Source organism: Penicillium oxalicum, chromosome III, assembly GCF_001723175.1.
Source record: "Penicillium oxalicum strain HP7-1 chromosome III, whole genome shotgun sequence".
Lineage (NCBI taxonomy): Eukaryota > Fungi > Ascomycota > Eurotiomycetes > Eurotiales > Aspergillaceae > Penicillium > Penicillium oxalicum.
In genome coordinates, this window is record NC_064652.1 from 3,989,367 (window position 1) to 4,011,505 (window position 22,139).

The following is a 22,139-nucleotide window of genomic DNA, read 5'->3' on the forward strand; positions in this document are numbered from 1 at the left end:
GTGCATGTCATCACATTCGAGAAAAGTAGTGACTTGAGTCCCTACAAGGCGGCGTATCAGGCGGGAGTCAAACAAACTTGTTATATTGAGCAGGCGGAGGCGTATAGTCCAGATTCAGGATGTAGCAGATGGTAAGAGGCGGAGGAGAGGGATTGACTCTGGATTATGATGCAAGACCACCAAAACCGCCGGTTTCTCGGGCTGTAGAGACCCTCGCAGGAGGACCCACGTGACAGAACCACCAGCCCAACTTGCTCTCTATTATGGTGATGGCGAATTATCCTTTTGCAATTTCCAGGCTCACATCTTGGAGACTCAAGACGCGATGGATACGCTGATGAACAGAGCCAATCCGATAATGACGTACTCAAATCAGAGCCGAGGTGATGAGGTGGAATAGCTCTCCGTGCCAAATCCCAGAGACAAGCAAGATCAATCCAGGCGACTATGTATCATCCCAGAATACTTAGTCTCTGGCATCTATGTCCAATCTTTTCTTTACGTGGAAGTCTTTTGGGTACACACCGGTCGCCATTTGTTCACCACGAGTTTGTCTTGCCAAGCGGAAGGAAGCACTCGGGCCCCAAAATTTTCATTTGTAGTCTACCAAATCCTCGGACTTCTTTAAAGTAGGGGACAGAGAACTGAGCACCGATGTAAAGTTGAGCAAGACATTAACGGGCTCTCAAATGTATGTTGTTGTGGAACTAGGTTCCCGTTATCTGGGAGTTGGTGCGTTCCCCTCGATAATTAAGGTTGACGTGCTTAGTGTTGTCAATCTAAGGTGCAAGGAAAGTTACCTACAGTAGATCCATATTTAGCCAATGTATCCCGTATAATCTGGCCTCCTAAATATGACATGAGTTATGTCTCAAGGATAGTTTAATATTCAAATCCGGCAGGCTGTTTTCAGGTGGGCATCTATGCTTAACCTCAATCTGAACCTATTCGTTCCCTCAGAAGCCTCATTCTACGGACATTCATGGGCCATGTCGAATTTGATAAATTTATGCGACGGAAATCACCGGGCAACCAGCCAAAGCCTAATTACCGTTGAATCACATCCTACTTGCCAAGAACATGACGGTGCTGTCAACAGTTTGACGGGTAGAGAGAATCGCGAAGTCTCTGGGACGCAGCTCTATTGCAGTGAGCAACATGAACACATTGCATGTCGTGACCATATGGTCATCAGTACCTGGCATAAAGGAATTATTTATGATTACAAAAGCGCAGTTTAGACATAGAGGCTGTCCTTATCCGTTTATAAGCGGGTTTGTGAGCTTCGCCCGCGAAGTATCTTTTCACGTCCTGATAGGAACATTCAGGCACCAGATAGCGGAAACGCAAATACTGGCCTAGACAGAACTCAACCCAACAAAATGAGTTAGCGAGTTGTACTCTGACTATATCAGCAGTCACCTACTGCAACGAAGATAGGTATTCGGGGAGCGTAGGGTAGCAGTATATCTAATATGAGCCTCTTGGTTTGAAGAGCTCGGTACAGATTGGCCAGTCAATGGTGAAATTCTTCAACTGCCTTTTTTATCATGTAACACCGCATCGTAATTTCGAATTACTCGCTTTTTAGGCCCGGAAACACCCTCTACATCAACACTCTCCCCGTTCAATCTTGTGAAATTGTTCCACACGAGTGAAAATATCAATAGGTAGCCTATCTCCTTAGATTCAGAATTACATTTTTGACCAACACAGGGGCTCATGGGTGTCTACCGCAATTTATTGAGTACTAATAACAAAGCTCAAGATTAAGACAGGCTTCAGACGAGCATATCTGCTCATAATCTAAGCATAAAGGCACTTGAACCGTAGCTATCTACACTTGCATGCTTATTGCATAGATTTTGGCCGGGCAGTGGGCGGATAGCCTTGAATGTGACGCTTGGAATACACTGGGTCGGTTGTTATATCAGATGGATGCGGATTAAGCAAATGGAGAAAAGTACTTCATGGGCCGATCGGTATGCAAAGGGTGCTCTGTCGATGAGTATGTCATTTCGCTTCGAGAGAAACGCAATCGCAAGACGAAAAATGTCTCCACACATAAATCGAAGAGACATAACTTAAAAATCATTGGTTCTTATTCACAAACAGAAGCCCCCTGAAAAGGATACAATGTTGATTTTGATACCGAGCGGTGAAAAAAAATAGCAATACACAGAAGAGAACGAATTTATCCTCATGATTCCCGGGCGATTTCCTGGCTTTCTTCCGGTTCGTCATCATCAAATCCGGCAAGATTGCGGAGACACGACAGATGGGGGTCTTGGTGCAAGGCCGAATCGGCAGACTTGAAAGCTCGAATGATTTCAGAGTTTCGTGACTGTATAGTGTTGCTCATGTACTCAATACCATCCGCAGCAAGTTCCTCGAGTGTTTTTTCACCTGCCTCCTTGGCTTGCCCCTGAATCTCGTGCAACCGCTTCATCCAGAACATGTATCTCCATGGCGAGAATCCAGCGGGTGATCGCCTCCCAAGCTCTGATTCCAGGAAGTCTTCACCACCCTGGCTGATATGACTGGGACAGTCGCTCCAGCACACCTCGGACAGCAACGCTAGGTTGTGTGCTGCGATCTTCAACCAAGCCACAGCAGCCGGTAGCAGATGAAAGACTTCCAGTTGTCTCATACCACGATTCAAGTCCTCTCCATCGGATTCATCACCCGTGCGAAGCTCCAGAGAAGTCTCAAAGACATTGCGGAAGAGCAGAAGAGCGATCTGACACATGCGATCTTTGGCAACTCGCGCCGACGCCAATTTGGCTAAGAAGGTGGCAAAGTTGAGACGATGAGTGCCCGACATGGTAGCTCCGTGCTCGATCCAGAAGCTGGTCATGTCGCCCACCAAGAAGGGTAGGTCCGTCCATAGTGTGCCATCCACCGTTCTTGCAATGTCGACTCCAGAGTTCCCGCGAGCTGGCCTATTCAAAGGCCCCATCCCCTGAATGCGTAGGATATCCAAGACCAGCCCCTCATGCTCCGGAGATTGGGAGGAGATGTGTCGGCTTAGCTCATAATAGATGTACCACAAAGAATGGACGTGGACCTCCACGGAGTCAACGCCAGCACCAATATCACAGAATCGACTCGTCACAACCCAGGTTCGATTGTAAAAAGCAGCTTGTCTTAATTCCTCAAAATCACCTCGTGCCACAGATTGACGGGTGCTCTCTCTATCTCTACGAGCATAGTCCATAGCTCCAATAGATGGCGAGTCTCTCGGCAGCGAGCTCAGCAAGGAGTCACGAAGGTGGTCCATTTTAGACTTGGTTGGTTTCTATGAATGAATGAGATGTTTGTGGGCCAGAAGAGATGGAATGATATGATGATTGGAGACTACGTGGACGTCAAAACGCGGATTATATCGGTCCAGGGGGCGGACAGCTGATAAGGCGGCAAATGAGAAGCCGCCAACCGTAAGTGTGCGATGACAGGGCCGTTCCCCTGTCGAATAGCGGGGCAAACAATGCGGGCTGAGAGACTGATCAGGCAGCAGCGTAGATGTTGACGTGGAGAGTAGTAAGAACAGAAGACTGTAGCGGCGGATTGGGGATCTGGACCACGTTGATGCGGCGTGATTATCCTGGTTAGTAAAGATCAGCCGGCAGCCAAGAGGTTAAGTGGGTCTCGATCATGCGACTTGTGAGGAGCGTCAGACGGGAAGGTGATGGAAAGATACTGTAGGGCTGGAATGCACGTGCGCTGTGAGGGGGCATTCGAGGCACTGAGGTAGGCACTTCTGAGAAGCAACCCTGAATTTTACCCCACCTCCTCCATTTGTTGCGCAGTCGCCCTTTCTCACATACTTCGTTGTAAATATATTCTCATTCCAACCAGGCAGTCGCCCTATCATTCGCACGGTAATTTATGGTCCTCCATTATGATGGTCCTCCATTATTCATTGAGATGGGAAGCCTGACTTACTCTTGGTTGTTGCTAGAGTGAAAGATTTGTCAAACTCAATCCCGGCCGACGAACAAGATCAGAAAACATGCGGGGGCGCTAAAGTTGCACGCGACCACTCGGATGTCAGTCAACAGCGACGTGTGTTGGTAGTGGGGACATTTGGAGATGACCGTTGGAGATCCGCCACCATATGCAGGGTCCAAGAGAAGCGGGAGAGGTACGGGCTAGACTAAAACAAGTTAGCCAAGATATAACCAGACACTTTGATTTCGCTTGGCGGAAGTACTCTCAGGGTATGGCCGAGCTCAAGGAGAAGACTCTCCGTGTTTACATCCTAATATGTACCGTTGGTCCAGAATAGAGACAACTCAATCTACTGATCTCACTTGGTGTGGGATAGAGGCTAATATAGGTATTTCGGGGTGTGAAAAGGTGATTATTGCGTTCAACATTCTTTTACAATGGGATGATAGAGTCTATCCAATTGGCAGCTGCTGTTCTGTCTTGAAAGTTGATCAAGATTCAAAACCCACAGATAGAATCAGGGCTACATGCCGCTTCTTTGTCTCGCTCATTGACCTCCATAAGTTGAAAGGCTCATATGGCTCTCTAGCCACATGTCTCGTGTATTCCGATCATGGAGGAGATGCATCAGGTAGGATTCAAATAGAGTCCTTGGCAAAAAGAAAAGATGGTTTCATTATGCCGGGAGTTCACGGGACGGGCTGGACGCCTTGTCAGCCTCTACGTTGACACGGAGCCTCCGGAGTGATCAACAGCCAAGCGCGTTGAATACCTCGTCACAGTACTATCTTAGGAAAAATAGCAGTCACAGCATTGCCGATATGGCTCTAATCTGTCCCTCTGATGAGGATCTGGTCCTAAGCAAAGATCAGGCGTCCATCCGAACAAAATCCCAAATTCATGCATGAAAATGGGGTTATTGAGAATTGAGGATTCTGGAGGTGGTACCTACACTTTTGCCACCAATTGTCCACGCTTCTTCCTCCATGATTGCCCGTGTAATCCACTAGGTCACTAAGTGGCTCTGCTCCTCTGTCATTTTCTTAGATTTTGAAATGCATCATGAGTTCTCTTCTGCCCGTCTGAAGGACTTATTCAAGCAATCATGGTCGATGTCTTCATCCATTTTTATCCTGCGGTGATTCTTTTAGTGATCTTCTCTAATGGCCATTCAAATCAACACTAAATCATTTGTGAGGCGCTAGATGATCATCCAGATCCACGTGTGCCCTCAGCAGTACCGGAGATATGCTCGAAACCTTGCAGTGTTACATTCCATAAATGCGCTATGGTTTGAGCCAGCACACCATCAAAAAATAAAGAAACTCTACCTCCATGACTTGGCAGGGAAATCATTCCAATTTGAACATCTGAGAGTATGACCCCCTCGATCCTCGCCTGCAGTCATCAATCGTTTGCCTCATTCTCTCTTGGAAGATGAGCCCCTCGACTAGAGTTGAGACATTGCCTTCTTAGTGCTTATACTTGTCACGCATACTCAGGTGCTAGCTAAGGACGCTCTTTCTGCTATCGAGCTGAATTTGCGGCATATTTCGCGTTGGATAAAAGATTCAATTCCATTCATCCGAACCACCAATATCATTGCAGCCATTCTGCCAAACATGGGATTTCACTGAAGGTGCACTTTATCGGTACTTATTTAAGTCTGCTCACACCCGTCCCACAAACAGGAAACATCAACTTAACTCAATACAAGTCTGTCTTGGATATCCTTCTCAAATTCACCTTCAGATTTCTCAGTATGCAGTTCTCCAGCCTTTCTCTAGTGGTTTTTGCTGTAATCGGCGCTATTGCAACTCCCATTGCTGTCGACTTGAACTTGAAAACCGGGATGTGCAACTCAGCAAGTATGGAGGAGTATGTTCCTGTCTCAAAATAACCACAACAACTTCATAGCATCAGAATTGCTGATTTGATTTACAGGAATGCAACTTGAAGACAAATGCTTGTCGCTACACCAAGGGCGGGAAGGGCGTGTTTGTCCCTTGCGGCACCGCCGCAAATAAGCGGGTAAGGCTCGGTCAATCCAGTCTAGCCGAACTGACAAATAGAGCTACTTTTGTTGTGAGAGGGTGATAGTATTGACCGTGGAAAAATAGTGCAAGACCGATCGCCATCACTGTGAATACGACGAGCACCATAAGCATGTGGACTGCCAGACCCCAGTCTAAACTTCTATGAACGTCAAGCCGGGCGAACTCTTCCTGACACCTGAACGACAACCAATTCTCGAAAACTTTCTTTTTATCGATGATTTCTCTTGCAAATTGCTACGTGACTGACGAGCTTATCTGTTTTTGCAACGAAGGTCACGCCTAAAGAGGTCAAGATTGCATAACAGTATCCGATGTTCGCGTGTGTATTTCGATCTCTAGTTTATCTGTTGATAATTAGTAACTCACTCAGTCCATGATATATTTATCCCTAAGTATTCTGTGACACATACCTGAAGTTAAAATAAAGTCGCTGGAGATCACGAATAGACCTAATATATGAAGTTGAGAGGCTTAAAATATTATATCCTATTGGAGGAATTGTATCCTGCTACACTTGATCCAGAGTAATACATACGTTCTTCGTGATACCTTGAGGGGCCTGTGCAACTGGCAAGTTTAAGGATTTATTCAAGAAGTTGCTTGTCCTCGAGACTTGCTTGACTCGTTCTCCAGTTGACGAAAATTTGGTCAAGGTAAAAATTTAGGATACGTCTGGGCAAGAGGACAATGAAAGCTTGCGGCCAATTGTGTATGGAGCAGGTGTCATTTTTTTGCATTTGTTGCAAATAGGTGGGATATCTCGAAAACACTAAGAACAAGGTATGTGGCTTTTATAGAGTGCCGTTGAAGACATGATATTGCCTGATAGAGTCATACAGGAGTACTTTTGAATCAGTGATCCCAATTATCTATATTTCATCTTTCCTATAAGATTGATTGCTGACACTACCGGCAGGACCCCTAGAGTCTAGGCGATTGCGTTGTGTGGTGACTGCTGCTGATGATGGCAGTGGGTCTCTTAGTTATCCCAGGGTCTGAAGCGTTGTCGTCGCATGCCGGAGCGCGGATCACTGGTGGTCATTGGTGGCTTGCTCATCGCAGCTTTGAAAATGCTGATTTTGATCTGAAATGTTCCAGATCGGTCGTCTGTTGGGTTTGTCTCACCAAATATATCCTATCAGAGGCAACTTAATGTGAATGATCAAGGAGACCCTTATCTGCAAGTTGATGAAGCTATGGCTTCATCAAGAGCCCTACATGCACTTCTCAGATATGGCCGCTAACGAGGTCGACATACAACGAAGACTATGGGTTTGAGTCGTCGAAACTTCGACCCAATCGAGTTTCGAATCGGATCTTTCTCTGCTGATATCATCCGAGGTTTACAACTGTATCGTGGCGTCAAATCTGGATGATACAGGCCTCTTGGTAAATCCCTCTTTGATACTCGAACTACTTGCTGTATATGGCCGATCAATGATGCCGATGCTGCTGGCGAATACACAGGGCATTTGTCTTTATAGTCTGCAACTATTGAGTGCGCCAGACACCGCTCTTACCTACCAGGATGTGTTAAAATTGACGAACGGGCTTCATGGCGTTCATAAAACACCTATTGCTCGTAGGCAATTCCTTACCGCGTCCTCGACTAGAGTTATTGACTACCACATCAAAGTTCAAGATGCCTTCACCTGTCGCTTTCCGCTCATCTTGCATGCTCCATTTGTCATCCAGGCTAAGAAAAATCTATCATATTAATCTCTGTGAAAGGTGCGAATGGAAGCAGCGACCTCGCTACTCTCATATCCACTACCGCAGATCGAAGGCGACGAGCCTCTCTTTGTCACCGAAAGCCACTACGCGCATATCCTACTGTGTGAGGAGGGAATATTCACCAATGTTCTCCGACATGCCTCTGGTCGCCTCTGCCTCAATTTGGGCGGCAATGTAATGGACGATTATTTTTCAATAGCAGATCGCGTTTTCTGTAATAATTCCTACCAGGTTGTACAGGAAGCGATTTCGCTGCTAAAGCGGCACGTACATTGGAACACATCCGCATGTAGCTACTACGTCTTCTTCTGCTGTGATACCGCTCAAGTTCATTCTTTACGCAATAAGAACGATGTCGAACAAGACATCCAGGAAGTCGCCAAGCAGACTTTGGATCGTTGCTGGGCTGCCTTGGAACAGGCCATTGATCGCAATTTAGGCGAGCTGATACCACTTCCTCTATAGCCATCAGGCCGAGAAGATTCGTCTCTGTTCCCTGTATAAGTTAATGATGGAAAATTTGGATTTCTCAGTTAGCCCTCTAGTATTTCAATGTTTGATGGTGGCTTCTACTTGATTTTCAGAACTCTTTGTTTGAATGTAATTACAAGGATGGGGTCCAAAAGTCTGTGTGCATAGCGCTTCCGCCATCCTGCTCCATCGAATAAATATATAGATCCCGATTTATCGTCCACAACCAATCCTTATTGAATCACGCTGAAATTAACTATGCTGAATAATCAGGTTTACATACAAATATCCCTTGCTTGATATTTCGTATAATAGCCCTTATTCGCATACATTTTATCCATCCTTCTTCTCATACTCAATATCAACGCATCAATCTTCGCCTGGTCTAACGCATCCCACGCAGCACCAATACGCTCTTTGAAATAGGCCCAATCCTCTTTTGAGTTTCCCATCTGCATAAGGTCTGGAAAAATGTGAAAAAGTTGTCGCTTTAGCATATGCCAGACCGGTTCAATAGAACTAAGATCAGGCGAGTGTGCAGGCCAATCTTCAACGTATATCCTATACTTTTCAAACCACTCCTGCGTATTTTCGAGAGCGTGCATAATTTCAGCACGCTACTGAGCTGAAAGCTCAGCCCCTTGGCTACGATGAGCGCTCAATTGTACACTTACCGGAGCCATAGGGGTGGTGTAGGAAGGGGGGGAAATAGAGGGTGGTTGTTAGGGTGATATGTGGTGGGGCGGAATGCACACAGGCTTTGGACTGGTAGTGTATATCCGGCGTTTCAGGAATGTTTTATCAGTGCTTCAGCATCAATGAAAATCGATATAAATTCAGACTTGACACCGATAGAGCTTCAAGGGCTGGAAGATCTTACGAATTGGTTTGGGTAGATAAGATTCACTGAGCGTGTTTATATTCTTCCGAAATGCGTCTTTCTTCTGGTTATAGTCCTTCAAGTCACGTCTTCCATTCTCAACTTCTCCATCCCGAGCTTGTATTGACACCAGCGGTTTAAATCTTCGTAGTAAGTCCCCACCCAGAAAGGCGTACACGTAGAGCAGCAAGGCCCAGGGTACCGATGAGGAAGCTCACGCCGGAAAATACACAGGTATAGGTATAGCTACCCCCATCGGACGCGGCGATGGCGCCCCCAATAGGTGGACTGGTCAAGGTACCCACCGCAGCAAAAGCTAAGACAGTACCCACACGATAGCCCAACTCACTCATCGGCGAGATCTGGACAATGAGGACGGGTCCAAGACCGATGATCGCACCTGAGGTGATGCCAAACAACGCTGCAAATGTGATCAATGCACCATTGCCTCGAGCAGGAAGCCACAATGCCAACACCAGGATAGCAGACAAAGTTGTCATGACGACCATCACGTTGAATCGTCCGGCCTTGTCCGCAATATAGTTCGGTACGGTACGACCGAAGAAACTTGCTCCATTGAGAATAGGAACAAGAGACCACGCCATTTGCGTTGACATGCCGTAGTGGATAGCTTCGACGACAATATAATCAAAAGGAATGAATATGCCCCCTGAGTTTGAAAAGTTAGGAGCCGTTTGTGAGGAAAGACTTCTCCACTCAGCATGGATGACCTGCACTCACAGTACATGAAAAAACTGGCCACACACAGGAGCACGAAGTTGGTATCCCGCAGCGGCCCGATATAATGAATGACCGAGAATGGACGTGGCTTGTGTTCAAAATTAGACGAAATCGTCAGATTGGCGAAAACAAGCAGGCCGAGGATCATGAAAGCGCAGATCCGCATCGTCCAACCAAAGCCCACCTGCGGCAGTAGATGTTGTACCATTAATGGGAAGACAACGCCACCCAAAGAGGATCCTGCCACTGTCAAACCACCGACAATCCCCCGCTTCTGACGAAACCATGTTTGGGGCTGCAGAATCCTGATAAGAGGTTTATTCTTTATTTTTGTGCGGGGGGAGAGACTTACTGCGGTCATTGCCGGCGTGAAGATCAACGATGAACCGATCCCAGACACCACAGACTGGCTTAGCATCAGTTGGTAATACTTGGTGGAGAGACTGGCCATCATTAGCCCAAACACGTGCAAGAACGATCCGATCGCAATAGGCACGCGCGGACCATAACTGTCGAAAAGTCTGCCCGACACGGGGGAAGTAAAAAGCATGAAAAAGACTAAGACAGTTAGGTCATCAGGATGTGAAATGACACACATTGTGTACTTACATTCCATAGACGTGATCCAGGATACATCCGAACTTGAATAGCCCTTCAACTGGTTCGTTTGATACTCCGACTGGAAAAGTGCAATGCAATTGACCCAGCCAAATGAGACAAACAGAGCAACTGATGCGCCTGCAACCGTAAGCCATGCCTGGAGGCCGCCGTCGGGAACGGTGGGCGGTGCGGCCTTGGGGGCCTCAGCCGTAGGGCCCTCGTTGCCTTTCTCTAAAGTCGTATCCGACATGGGGAACGAGTAGCGCGTTTCTGGGTAAGCTTTGCAGTGTTGATATCGACGCAGATGTTGATATGAGCCTATAGCCGCGGGGAACAGCTTTGATGTCCCCCTTTTAAACGTAGGCGGTTCTGGCGACGATGCATCTCGGTCATCGATCCGGATATTAGGAGTTGCGGAGTTAATACCTCGGGGAATGGGGGGCGAGAAAAGCCGCGCAGGTCATGTGACCGAGAAGTTGATGATAAAGTTCGGCCCCGAGCCCGACGGCTTTTTCTCTGCACTCGGTCTTTTCGTCTGATCTCACCTCGCTTGGCCCTTCACCCTTCCAGCCTCTATACGGATTTCTACCGCTGTGATGATGGCACAGGATCAGAACGTTCCCTTAGTGGCCACATCTCCACCGCGCAAACGTCGCCGACCACCCAAGTCATGTGATCCGTGTCGAAGACGAAAAGTTCGGTGTGATCGGAAAGTCCCTTGCGGCCAGTGCGAGCGCGCGAGAACTGCGTTGCAGTGCAACTACGCCCCTACAGTAACTGCGAGTAGTCCCTCTGGTGGCGACATCTCCCACCTGGCGGCCCCTTCCGTGCGGGAGGGAGATTCACCCCCTTCCGAACCCGCGGACCCACAGAGACCAAGCCGGCCATCGGCACATTCGTCGCATTTGCTGCCTCCGGAGCAGCATCAGTCCCAGAACAAGATCATCCAGAATCTACAACGCCGAATTCGGCGTTTGGAAGACCAGCTTCCCTACCCTCCAATCTCTCGGACCACAACTGGCCCCGATTCCGACGTTTCTCAAGCTCAAGCTCTGCGCCACCTTCACGACCGGGTCCTTCTGACCGAGGAGCAATGGTCTGATTTCTCTCAACCCAGCAATTTGGTCAACGGATGGGCCATTCCAGCTACCCCGCCTCGCTTGCGAGTCACTTCCGATAAGACGAAGGTGTTTGGTCCCAGCCACTGGTTGCATACCGCCGAGAAGGTATGAATCGGACCCGCTGCCCCTAAACCACATATTGCCTATCACCGAATAACGTCAAATTCCAGTTGCAAGTTCTTGGCAAGTTCGACGCCAAAGAGGTAGAACCATCCCTGCAGGATGTGGACTCCCGATCAGAGGTCGCCGGCATCTTGAAAGATTGTCGGCATCTACGGCAGACCATGAAGGCACAAGAGTCGGTCCGGCTTAATCATCCTGTCCCAGACATTTTGAGCACGCTTCCAACTCAAGAAGTATGCGATAGTCTGGTCGATGCCTATCTCCGGACTTTCGAGTTGATCTACCGGATTGTTCATATCCCATCGTTCTGGGAGGACTATCGTCGGTTTTGGACCCAGCCACAGTCGACTTCGACCCATTTTTTGATGCAGCTGGTCTTGATACTTGCCCTGGGTACAATATTCTACTCAGATCGAAGCAAGAGGGCCAATCTTCGCCGTCTCGCGCACACGTGGATCTATGCCGCACAATGGTGGCTGGTAGGGCCTTCAGAAAAGTCTACTGTCAATTTGGAGGGTCTGCAAGTTGGTTGTCTCTTGCTGTTGGCCCGCCAGACGAACATCCTCCCGACCACGAGTTGGCTTTCCGCGGGTTCCGTGTTGCGCATGGCCATGGTAATGGGGCTTCACCGCGCTCCTGATCTCTTTCCCGCGCTCTCAGAATACCAGTCTGAAATGCGAGCTCGACTTTGGGTGACGGTGCTAGAGCTGACATTATTGTCGTCACTTGATGCCTCCATGCCCTTACCATTCTCACTTCAAGATATCGATTGCATGGCGCCATCGAATTTAGACGACGAGCAGTTTGGTCCTAAGACCGAGAGGCTGCCCCGTCCGCAATCCAGTGAGCGGCTGACCGAGTCGTCTATCCAGATTCTACTGCACAAGTCTCTTCCCGTGCGAGTGGAAGCTGTCCGGCTTCTGAACAACCAGCACCGCCAGGAACTATCATACGAAACCGCACTGAGGCTGGGAACTGAATTGAGATCGGCTTGCCGGGATGTTGCTGCCTTGTTCGACACAGCTCGGAATCAGTCAAGGCACGCGACCCCCGGTTCAAAAATGGCTCCTTTTCATCTCCGGTTCATTGACACATATCTACGTCGATATATCTTGTTTCTACATCGCCCCTTCATGATCCAGGCTCGTAAAGACCCTCGATTCTACCTGTCCCGGAAAGTGTGTCTAGACTCGTGCGTCGTAATTGCATCGTATGCCGATCACCTCCGTCTACCCTCAGACAGCTTGGATGACCTCTCTCATCTGGCCATTGTAGGCCGAGGATCTTTCAAAGGAGCATTGAGCTTCGATGTGATTATCTCTCTGGGCCTGGAGATCATCACGCAGCTTGAAGAAGAGGCTTCTACGCGACCCTCTGGGTCTTCACCCCCGTTTGTTGCCGACCACTTGGATAAAATGGCCAAGGCCAATCGTGTGCCCTTGATCCGGAGCCTAGAACATATTCAGGAGCAACTGCTGCAGATCATTGCGCTCGGGAATCCCAGTCTGAAGCGATACAACTTCCTATCCGCAATCCTGAGCCAGATCCGAGCAATGGAGTCTGGTCAGCCGATTCAACCTGCCATTTACGCCACCATTAAAGAAAGCCTTCTGAAATGCTACACCTTGCTCAAGGCCTCTCACGCGGCCAGTTCGCCCCAGGAATCGGTGGAGTCGTTGACAACGGGCCCAGATAGTCTGCCAGACTTCGATGTGGACGCTCTAGTAAGTATCCTCCTCCCAATTTGCGTCTCTGCCATTAACTTTATAATCAAGGATCCTGCCTTGGGATTGGAGATTCCCAGTTTATTGTTCTTTCCGGGTCTGATGGATATGTCGGGCACCGAGTGGTAGGTACGTAGGTAAGGCAAATAAGTCAGCAAGCAATATTCCAGTAATTGACCACTACACATTGTAATCGTATCGACCTATAAATTTATATGTGTGTATTTATGTCAGCTGTGCAACTTATGTTACCAACTCGGAGACCTCCATGGTTACGATCCACTCCATCCTATGTACCTATATCGTAGTTTGTAACAAAGTGGGTCGAGGTGAATGTAAAATATGCAAAACTTGACAGGAGAAATGTCCCGTTTTTCCATTCTCAGACCAAGGGGGTTATCAACATACGTCAGCAATCTCGTCAGCTAAAGAATCGCTGTCCAAATCCGTGACTAGGATGGTTTGCAGGCAGCAATGTAAACTGAAATCTTGGAAAAAAACACCGGGCCCGGAGCCGGGGCCGGCCTCGGCCTCGGCACGTGGAAGATCGGTTTTCGGTCTTCAGACTTACCCCCGAGGTGCTATTAGATATAGCGACCACGCCCAACAGAGCACAACTCCTGTCCAACAGTTTAAATCATCCCTCTCGATCAGCCCCAAGAGCTTTTGATTCAATCCATCCAATCGAAGATAATATGGGCTCCGATACAATGCGCAGCTATCGCTCCTCCCAAGGGACATTTTTCGGAGGCTTTGATCCTCGACACGCCTACCGGTTTCGAGGCGACGGCCGCCACGGCGGAATGGGCGGCGCCCTCAAAATCGTTTTTCTAGGCATGATGACCTATTTCATTGCCAAAAAAGCCTTCCGGTAAGCCAGACGATATGTAATGCAGTGGACCGGTGGGGAGATGACCAAGCTGACAGCTTCCCTAGCTCAAGCCAGCATCCTCCTACCGATTTCAATGCCCCTGTTCAATCAGTTCCACAGCGTGCCCAACGTCCCTCCGATTCTCGGCTTCAGGGCCCTGTGTCACCGGCTTCGAATCATCCCAGTGGAGACTCAGCATCACCGGAGTAGAGGTTCTCAGTTAGGAGATATCGTCAGAGGACTTGGTTGATTGAATGTACTGTATCTGCTCTTCAGTTGATTAGGAACCTAGAACATTTTCGTATTCTGTTTATTTATTCAGGCGATATCTTGGCATCAAAAGAGAAAGAAGAGAAGATGAGAGTTCCAAAGTTGCATTTGACTCTATTACGGCTTTGGAAAAGACTATTGATGCCCGGCTACACATCTTGATTTCTAGCAGCTCCTAAGTAATTCATCACCAACAAACATGACCTGCAGCTTGCAACAAAACTCTCTTAGCGTCGTCTTTGCTGCCTACATCATTTCCGCACCACGACACACAATGATCAGGGCGCACCAACACCAGCCGCGCTCCCCAGATCTGTTGCGCATTGGCTTCGCCGACAAGGGACACAATACGAAGGGGAATATGGTGTTCGTCAGCCGTATCCCGGAAAAAGGACCCACCAGATGACGGTCCTGGCACTCCATCCATAAATTCCACCAAGGTCAGAGTTTTTCCAAACTTGTCAAAAATTGCAGAGCCGTCGTTGAGGAATACATGAGGAGCCCGGAAACCTGGGTGCGTGGTTGGGGTATATGATCGTGGGTCGAAGGGCGGGTGACTGGATGCGCTCTTCACCGTGATGTCCGAGTGATACTGATAGCCGTGTTCGACGCCAAAACACTGATTGTGTGCATCATTGGACTGTACATACTCATGAATCTTTTGTCGCAATTCTGCCCCACGCGCATCGGAGGCATCGATGATCGTCGCGTTGAGCGTCACTGCAGATGCAAGCCCCACTAGCTTGCCTGCGTGGACTTTGCCCCAGTGCTGCATAAGCTCGGCGACCGGACGTCGTTCCTGTTCATACGATAATAATAGCCGTGCTCCTCCCCAGCCCTGGATCATTGCGGCTAGTTTCCAGCCCAAGTTAAAGGCATCTGCAATGCCCATGTTCATGCCGTATCCTCCGGACGGGATGGTCTGGTGGCATGCATCACCTGCCAAGAAGACACGATGTAAGGGCCCAGTATATGACTTGGCGAGTGCGATGCTGGGTGTCCAGGTTGATTGCTGAATGATCTCATCGATGGTGATCGGATATGGACCTCCCATTGCTCCTAGAACGCGGTAGATTGTTTCCTCGGCAGAGCTAATGCTTTGCTTCGATCCAGGAGCACGGAAGTCATGCACTGTCCACGTATCAACCTCGTCTTGAGCGATGATGGCACCGCCTACTGAGTCTCCGCTGATCGTAGGATCTAAGAGGAAGAAAGTGTGCCAGAATCGGCCTCGGCGATGCAAACGAGTCAGATCCCGAGACTTGAAATGGATTAGCACCACGCTGCTGTGTCTATATGATAGTGAGTCACGTCATGAACTTAAAAAACCATTTCAGATGGTGGGGATGCGTACATGGGCCCTCCATCAAGAGCAATTCCCATGTTTTTGCGAACGAGACTGGATGCTCCATCACATCCCACTGCATACTGGCTGCGTATCACTTTCTCGCCCCCTGTGTGGGGATTTCGGACCCGAGTTTCCACTTCGGTGGCACTCTCAATGACCTGCGTTACGCTCCACCCGAAGCGCAGCGTCACCAGATGGCTCTCTTCACATTTTTCCTTCAGGAAAGCCTCCATCACGTCACCTGAAACACGTAGCCAGGGTTCAAGAGGCATCGTCCCATCATTTTGGGACATGATGCGTTCACGGAGTTGGTCTGCGCTGGGAAGCTTCCACTCCGAGAGAGAATGCTTCATTCCCAAGCCACTAGAAAAGCGTACTGTGAATGGGTATGTAGAGGGTACGCCTTTGCCAAGAATTCAAGTTAATCCACGATAAATATTGTAGGGGGGGAAGTTCACACCTCGCGCACGTAGTCCATCGGCCAGGCCCAGCGGGCGTAGGATCTCCATCGTTCGTGCAAGCGTCAAGTCCATTTTTGGAAATCTACTGATGTGAGCGGGAATCTAATAATTTTTCGGGAGAGGGATTGCCAGACTGTGTAGTGGTTCTATTCTTCTCGAGTAATACACTATGCACACCATGATGTGCTAGCGTGAGGGCGAGAACAAGACCAACAGGTCCCCCGCCCACGATGACAACGCTATTGTTTTCACTTTCAACATTGAATTCATCGTTCATCTTTGCGTGTCGTGGGATGTGCAATAATCAATGATGTGAATAGGTCGAAAAACATCCGTTAGTCCCATTCGGAGTACTTCTTTATAGGTCCGGGCACATCCACGTTGTGAACTCTGGCACTGACCCTGTATGGGTGGGTCTGTTTTACGGGGCTGAATTCGGCTTATTCCAACCCGGCTGATCATTTCACTTCGCTCGAGAATTTTCCCGTTGAGAGCCCTATTGTAATGATGCCGTTCAGACCCGTAATCCGACCTTCGATCAAAAAATCCTTCGCCTTGACTGTACCTACAGTGACTATGCTCCATCTTACTCAATGCCACAATCCCGAAGGTATGAATCATGATGTGCGATTCATTTCCTCTTAAAGAGCATGTAATAGGTGCTATCCACGGACTTGGTATTCGTGATGCAATCAACTGTCAAGGTGAGCTTGTTCAAGTGTACTTGCAGGTATCCGCGCCACAAGCTGGAGGGGGTGGGCGTAGTCAAAGATTGCCACTGCCCCAAGTTTCTTTGATACGGTCGAAACCGCGCGGCGAACAAGGAACGGCAGAAGCGGGACCGGATCTTGAAAATCTAGTCTCTATTGCTCGCAGGGCGACTGTGTGGCTTACAATCATGGCAGTAGAATCATCAAGGCCCCCTTTGCGGTTACCCTCCCCAGTAGACTGATACCGTGGCCCGTGCTTCCAGCGCGGATGATGGAAGACGCAAATGAAGACCGTCATCAAGAGTAAGGCCAGCCGTGGCGGGACGGATTCCTAGCATAGTAATTCTTCGGAAAGACATCTCTGTCGGGACCTTCCGCACCAGCCAAACGGAGATAGCAACATACTCTGCGGAAGCACCATTGTCCTATCGGATGGGATTTTTGCTAAACACGCGACCGCGCACACGTAATCTCCCATTCGAAACAGCAGACGATCAGCTGAAGACCCCCATGCATGGATGATTCATGAGAAGTCGCAGCCTCAAGTCGCTCCGGCACTCGGAGACATTGTCGGCGGACTTGCCATCGCCGGTTTGAGTATCACATCACCCACACGGGCCGACACATCGTTATCATATCTCTCTGGAAAAGAACCGGCTTCCATGATAGATACATGGCCAGCATCCTGGACATTCAGGGTACGTAGTGTGGGTGGGAGTTCTATCGTGAGGACCATTTCTATCTGCTGTTTTGCTTCCGTTATGGTGGCGATGCAATTGATCCGATCAAAAGTCGCCTTTGCAACCCAAATTAGGGTTGATTTTTCACTCTTTGCCTCCCCAGACCTCCCACCCCCCCCACGCCTTTCTTTTTGGGTACGTCGGTTGTAAGTTCTTCCCTCTGTAGGTCTGGGTAAAATGCTGGTGGTTTTGGCTCCCCGATGTCTTCGCTGCAGGAAGCAGAACACCGGAAATGCACTTGTATCTCCGTAGAATGTAACTAGACAGAACACCGAGGGCTAATGCCCGTTGTGGCTCCATTCATTCCGATAAACCCTTCATTCTAATTCTTCGTTTCGCTCAACCCCGCACTTATTGCTTATTGCGCGGGATCAGATGCTTGTTGCACGTAGCCGAGTCTCCAAGGGCGAGTCCCTTCACGCACAGACCATACGCGATCCGTCACTGTTGCTGACCAGCGTCTCTCCCCTTGGTCGGATAAATCGTCCTGCCCATATCAGGTCACCCAAGATCCTCGTCTGGCCCCAAAGGTGATCCGGCCTTTCGATGTATGTCAAATCTGTGGCGACCGAAACGTGCATGATTTAACAGACTGTATGTTTTGAGCCAATAGACAGTCACAGTGGATTAGTGGAGTCGGAACATTGTGACCGGAGTAATGGAGCCAAATAGATGATCTAGCACCGAATAGTGTGGGGCCCGTTACCATCGGCACCAAAGCCGTGCACTTTCTACGGTCGCCGGGTTTGACCAAATGCGGCCTCGCGTGACTTCACGTTAGAATTAGTGCTGATGACTCGGAGAGGATGGCCCAGCCATGTAAAACGGCCCCCAAGCTTGCGGGAGGCCTGATCTCCAGGGCGGTTCCCAAAAAGAGTGCTTCGATCTAGCCCTGGGATCGAGCTGCCTATCGGCAACATCTGAACCGCCGCCCCCAACACACAAACTTCCAGGGCGCTGTCAAGTTTATATTCTTCCGAATTCCTGATCTACATCTCCTCGCCTGCCCCACAGCCATTGGCGCAGGATTCGGGAACGTCCACGTGTGGAGCCTTTAATTCACCGACAGCGAATATGAAACCAAACAAGCCCAGGTATATTGCATGCTCACATTGCTCCAAGGCGAAAGCCCGTTGTGATCGGAAGGTAGACAGCCAATTTAATTTCATCGTGCCCCCTTGGTCAGTCCACAAATATCTAACCACTAGAAGGTACCCTGTTCTCGCTGTGTCAGTAAAAAACTTGTCTGCCACCCTCGCTCTGCTCGTCGAGCCATTCACACCCCAACTGAACAGCATTTGCGATGGCTACAGCCTGGCGATGTTCCACGCAGAGACGAGCAGCAGACCATATCACTTGCGCAACAGACGCCCGTTGATGCGGATAACACTATGGTAACCGGGACCGATATGAGACCCGACAGTCCAGATGTCTCATCACAGCTTCAATCAACCGGGGCCTCCTACATCAGTGCGGATAAGATGACACATCTGTCAACCGAATGGTTACACCAGATCACCCCCGAGTCCTCAATGCATATGCCTCTGAATGTGACACTGGATCAGGATGGCACACATCAGTCATCGCCCGATCTAGACCTGATCAACGAGCTCATAGGTTATCCTGCGTGTGATGACCTGGGAACAACCTACATGGTGTTTGTCGGCATCGGACCGACTGACAGTCCACCGCTGTCACCTAGCAGGGATGGGCGGAGCGTCAAAGGCCAAAACAACCGCCTTGTGCCCCTATGTCCAGGTCATCCACGGCACTGGAGTGAGGATTTCAGTGGCCAGATGCGCATCAGCATGCAACGGTTCGAACAGACCATCAACTTGCGTCAACCTTGGACTACTAGTTGCAGTGAGACCCGGGTATCCCTTTCCTACCCGTCAGCTATGAACCCCATCACAGAAACCACGCGTGATAGCCTCGTTGCAGTCTCTCAGGTTCTATTGCTGCAGACTCGAAGCATTCACTTGTGGGAGAATGGTCGCAATAGCCGAAGGCTCAGCTCCGGGAATCTTGCAGTTTTGAATTTGCCACCGGCAAAAGTACTCGACAGCTTGTTGCGAGCCTATACATCCTGCTTTGACCAATACTTTGGACTGTTGAGTAGTGAATTGCAAGATCCTAATGACATCATGACCCACCCAGAGCACGACTTGAAGGCTGCCGGCATACTGCTTTTGCTGATGATCGCCATCGGAGCAACAGCTAACCCTGAACCTAAAATGCACATATTTGCTATCGGGATGGCAGAAATGTGTCGCACTGCCTTGTGCGACCTGATGGAAGACGAATTATCAGACACGAGGCCAGATATACTGTCACATTGTGCCCTATTGCTTCTCTATCTGGGGATGTGGTCTGGTGAAAGATGGCTGATGCGGGTAGGTCCTCAATTTATTTTTCAGTCTATTCTGTTTCCTTTTTTCTTTCAGTTCAATAGCTGACCCATGGCTTCACTGACGATAGATCATCTGCGCGCACCGGCAAATATACACCCAGGCAAGTTCCATCGCTGGTCTTCAAAGAGGAATGGTAATGCTGAACAGAATATCCGTAGTTACTACACCGATGTCCACTCTCACTCGATACAAATGATTCCCTTCAGAAGTTACACAGCGATCCAAATTTGAGCCAGCAATGGCAGCATTGGAAGGAGCAAGAGATGCAATCGCGGTCAGTAGGGTGCTGACTTACCGTTTCACTGTTAATCACACTGACTAAATAGAATAGACTCACGTACGCGTGGATGGTAACAGACCAGGAATGGAGCCTTGTCTACGATACCCCCTCAAACTTCTCGGTGGACATGATGACCCAATCGCTGCCCAACAGCGAGAGTCTCTGGAGAGCGACATCTGAAGGCGACTGGGCAGCTCTAGCCCCCGACATATTCGGGACCCAGGCCCCTACCTGTCTATGTGATCTGTATACATCCTTCATGAACCACGAACTTCGACCAGGACGTTCGACGCTTCCTCTGCAGTATCTGCGCCTACTACTTGTGCCTCTACACGGCATGGTGATTCATCTGCGGCAGTGGCTGCAGTCATTCCCCAACTGCCCCGTGCGTTGGCGCAAGAATAACCAGGGACTCTCCAACCCAGCAATCCACGCCCAGCTCGACCAGGTACAGGCTCTGCTACCTGAATGGTATGACCTGGCCATTCATTCGACAAACACTTCCCCCGCATTTGTATCCATGCTCGTCATGTACCATCTCATAGCCCTGAACGCCATGGCCAGCTTCCCAAATATCGAAGATGCTCTGCTGCGTGGCCCCCTTGATCGATCCCAGCTGCCCAACCCTCGCGGGTCTGACCCGTGTCCCCTGGGTACCTGTCAGTCAACTATCGCGGAAGATAGTGCAGAAGAGGCCCTTTTCCACTGCGGCCAGGTATTGCGTCTTGTGCGGCTTATGCCACCGTCAGATCAGCCACTTTGGTGGTCAGCCGTCGTGTACCGCATTGCGCTGATCACCATATTTCTGTCAATAAAACGTCATCCCCATCACTGGTTGCCTGCGGTCATGCTTGGGCAGATGTTTCATGATACGACTAGTAGCTCAGGTACCAGCACCGACGGTAGTGGTGTGTCCTTGATGAGCAACCCGTTGTTTACCGATCGGGTCGATGCCCAACCGCATCACCGCCCTGTTATCCTCAACCACGTGGCACCGAATGACAATGAGCTTCTACAATTCACCAAGTACAGAGAGGGCGAGCCTTGTCTCGCCGTTTGTGATGGTCAGCTTATTGAGTTGAGGCACCCTCGCGATGTTATGAGCTTTTTCATCGATCTGGTGGATGGAGGACATCTACCGGCACTCCACGCCACAAACTTTCAAGCCAGTGTCAAGGATTCTCTGGAACGGCTGGCTGACCGATGGGGGTTCCTATCTCTGCATAAGACATGAGGCATTAAATAGCGTCCTGAAGGAGAAGGAAAATGTTTTTCCGCCCCTACCTTTAGATCAAGAACATCACATATTGTATTCAATTGATTGGGCTAGTAATGCACATTTCTAGAACAGTTGAAATATAAAGCGGCCAGCATGTAAGAATTACTTTTCTTGAGGTGAATCTATCAACTATATAGATGACCATAATGTAAGATAGGGCTCATCCATACGCAAATTCCGCTACTTTTAGTATATCACCATCGAAAGAGAAGCATGGGATAGGAGATGCTCTATCTTCAACCGCCTTCTTGAATTTTTGATGTTAGTACATGATCTGCCCTACTTCAGGATTATTTCGAGGTGGTAAGATAATGCATTCAATGTGGACAATATAGTATAAACCTCGCCTTACAACTAGATTTCCGAT

The 22,139-nt window shown here is 49.1% G+C and overlaps 6 protein-coding genes across 6 annotated transcripts; 3 read left to right on the forward strand and 3 right to left on the reverse strand.

Moving 5' to 3' along the window:
- Positions 1-2,200: 2,200 nt before the first annotated feature.
- POX_c04762 (uncharacterized protein) lies at positions 2,201-3,280 on the reverse strand (the record flags this gene model as incomplete). The annotated part of the gene is made up of 1 exon (XM_050113623.1): positions 2,201-3,280. The coding sequence occupies one exon, from the start codon at positions 3,278-3,280 to the stop codon at positions 2,201-2,203; it is 1,080 nt and encodes a 359-aa protein (XP_049971179.1).
- Positions 3,281-9,230: 5,950 nt separating this feature from the next.
- POX_c04763 (MFS transporter asaE) lies at positions 9,231-10,684 on the reverse strand (the record flags this gene model as incomplete). Its single annotated transcript, XM_050113624.1, has 4 exons — positions 9,231-9,763; positions 9,835-10,129; positions 10,187-10,392; positions 10,444-10,684. The coding sequence occupies 4 exons, from the start codon at positions 10,682-10,684 to the stop codon at positions 9,231-9,233; spliced, it is 1,275 nt and encodes a 424-aa protein (XP_049971180.1).
- Positions 10,685-11,030: 346 nt separating this feature from the next.
- On the forward strand, positions 11,031-13,531 carry POX_c04764 (uncharacterized protein; the record flags this gene model as incomplete). The annotated part of the gene is made up of 2 exons (XM_050113625.1): positions 11,031-11,660; positions 11,726-13,531. 2 exons carry the CDS (start codon positions 11,031-11,033, stop codon positions 13,529-13,531), a joined length of 2,436 nt encoding a protein of 811 aa, XP_049971181.1.
- A 566-nt stretch (positions 13,532-14,097) lies between these two features.
- On the forward strand, positions 14,098-14,483 carry POX_c04765 (uncharacterized protein; the record flags this gene model as incomplete). The annotated part of the gene is made up of 2 exons (XM_050113626.1): positions 14,098-14,273; positions 14,339-14,483. 2 exons carry the CDS (start codon positions 14,098-14,100, stop codon positions 14,481-14,483), a joined length of 321 nt encoding a protein of 106 aa, XP_049971182.1.
- Positions 14,484-14,730: 247 nt separating this feature from the next.
- Positions 14,731-16,424, reverse strand: POX_c04766 (FAD-dependent monooxygenase apdD; the record flags this gene model as incomplete). The annotated part of the gene is made up of 3 exons (XM_050113627.1): positions 14,731-15,835; positions 15,898-16,294; positions 16,352-16,424. The coding sequence occupies 3 exons, from the start codon at positions 16,422-16,424 to the stop codon at positions 14,731-14,733; spliced, it is 1,575 nt and encodes a 524-aa protein (XP_049971183.1).
- A 2,452-nt stretch (positions 16,425-18,876) lies between these two features.
- On the forward strand, positions 18,877-21,727 carry POX_c04767 (uncharacterized protein; the record flags this gene model as incomplete). The annotated part of the gene is made up of 5 exons (XM_050113628.1): positions 18,877-18,983; positions 19,037-20,195; positions 20,281-20,346; positions 20,372-20,487; positions 20,545-21,727. The coding sequence occupies 5 exons, from the start codon at positions 18,877-18,879 to the stop codon at positions 21,725-21,727; spliced, it is 2,631 nt and encodes an 876-aa protein (XP_049971184.1).
- Between the last annotated feature and the right edge of the window lie 412 nt (positions 21,728-22,139).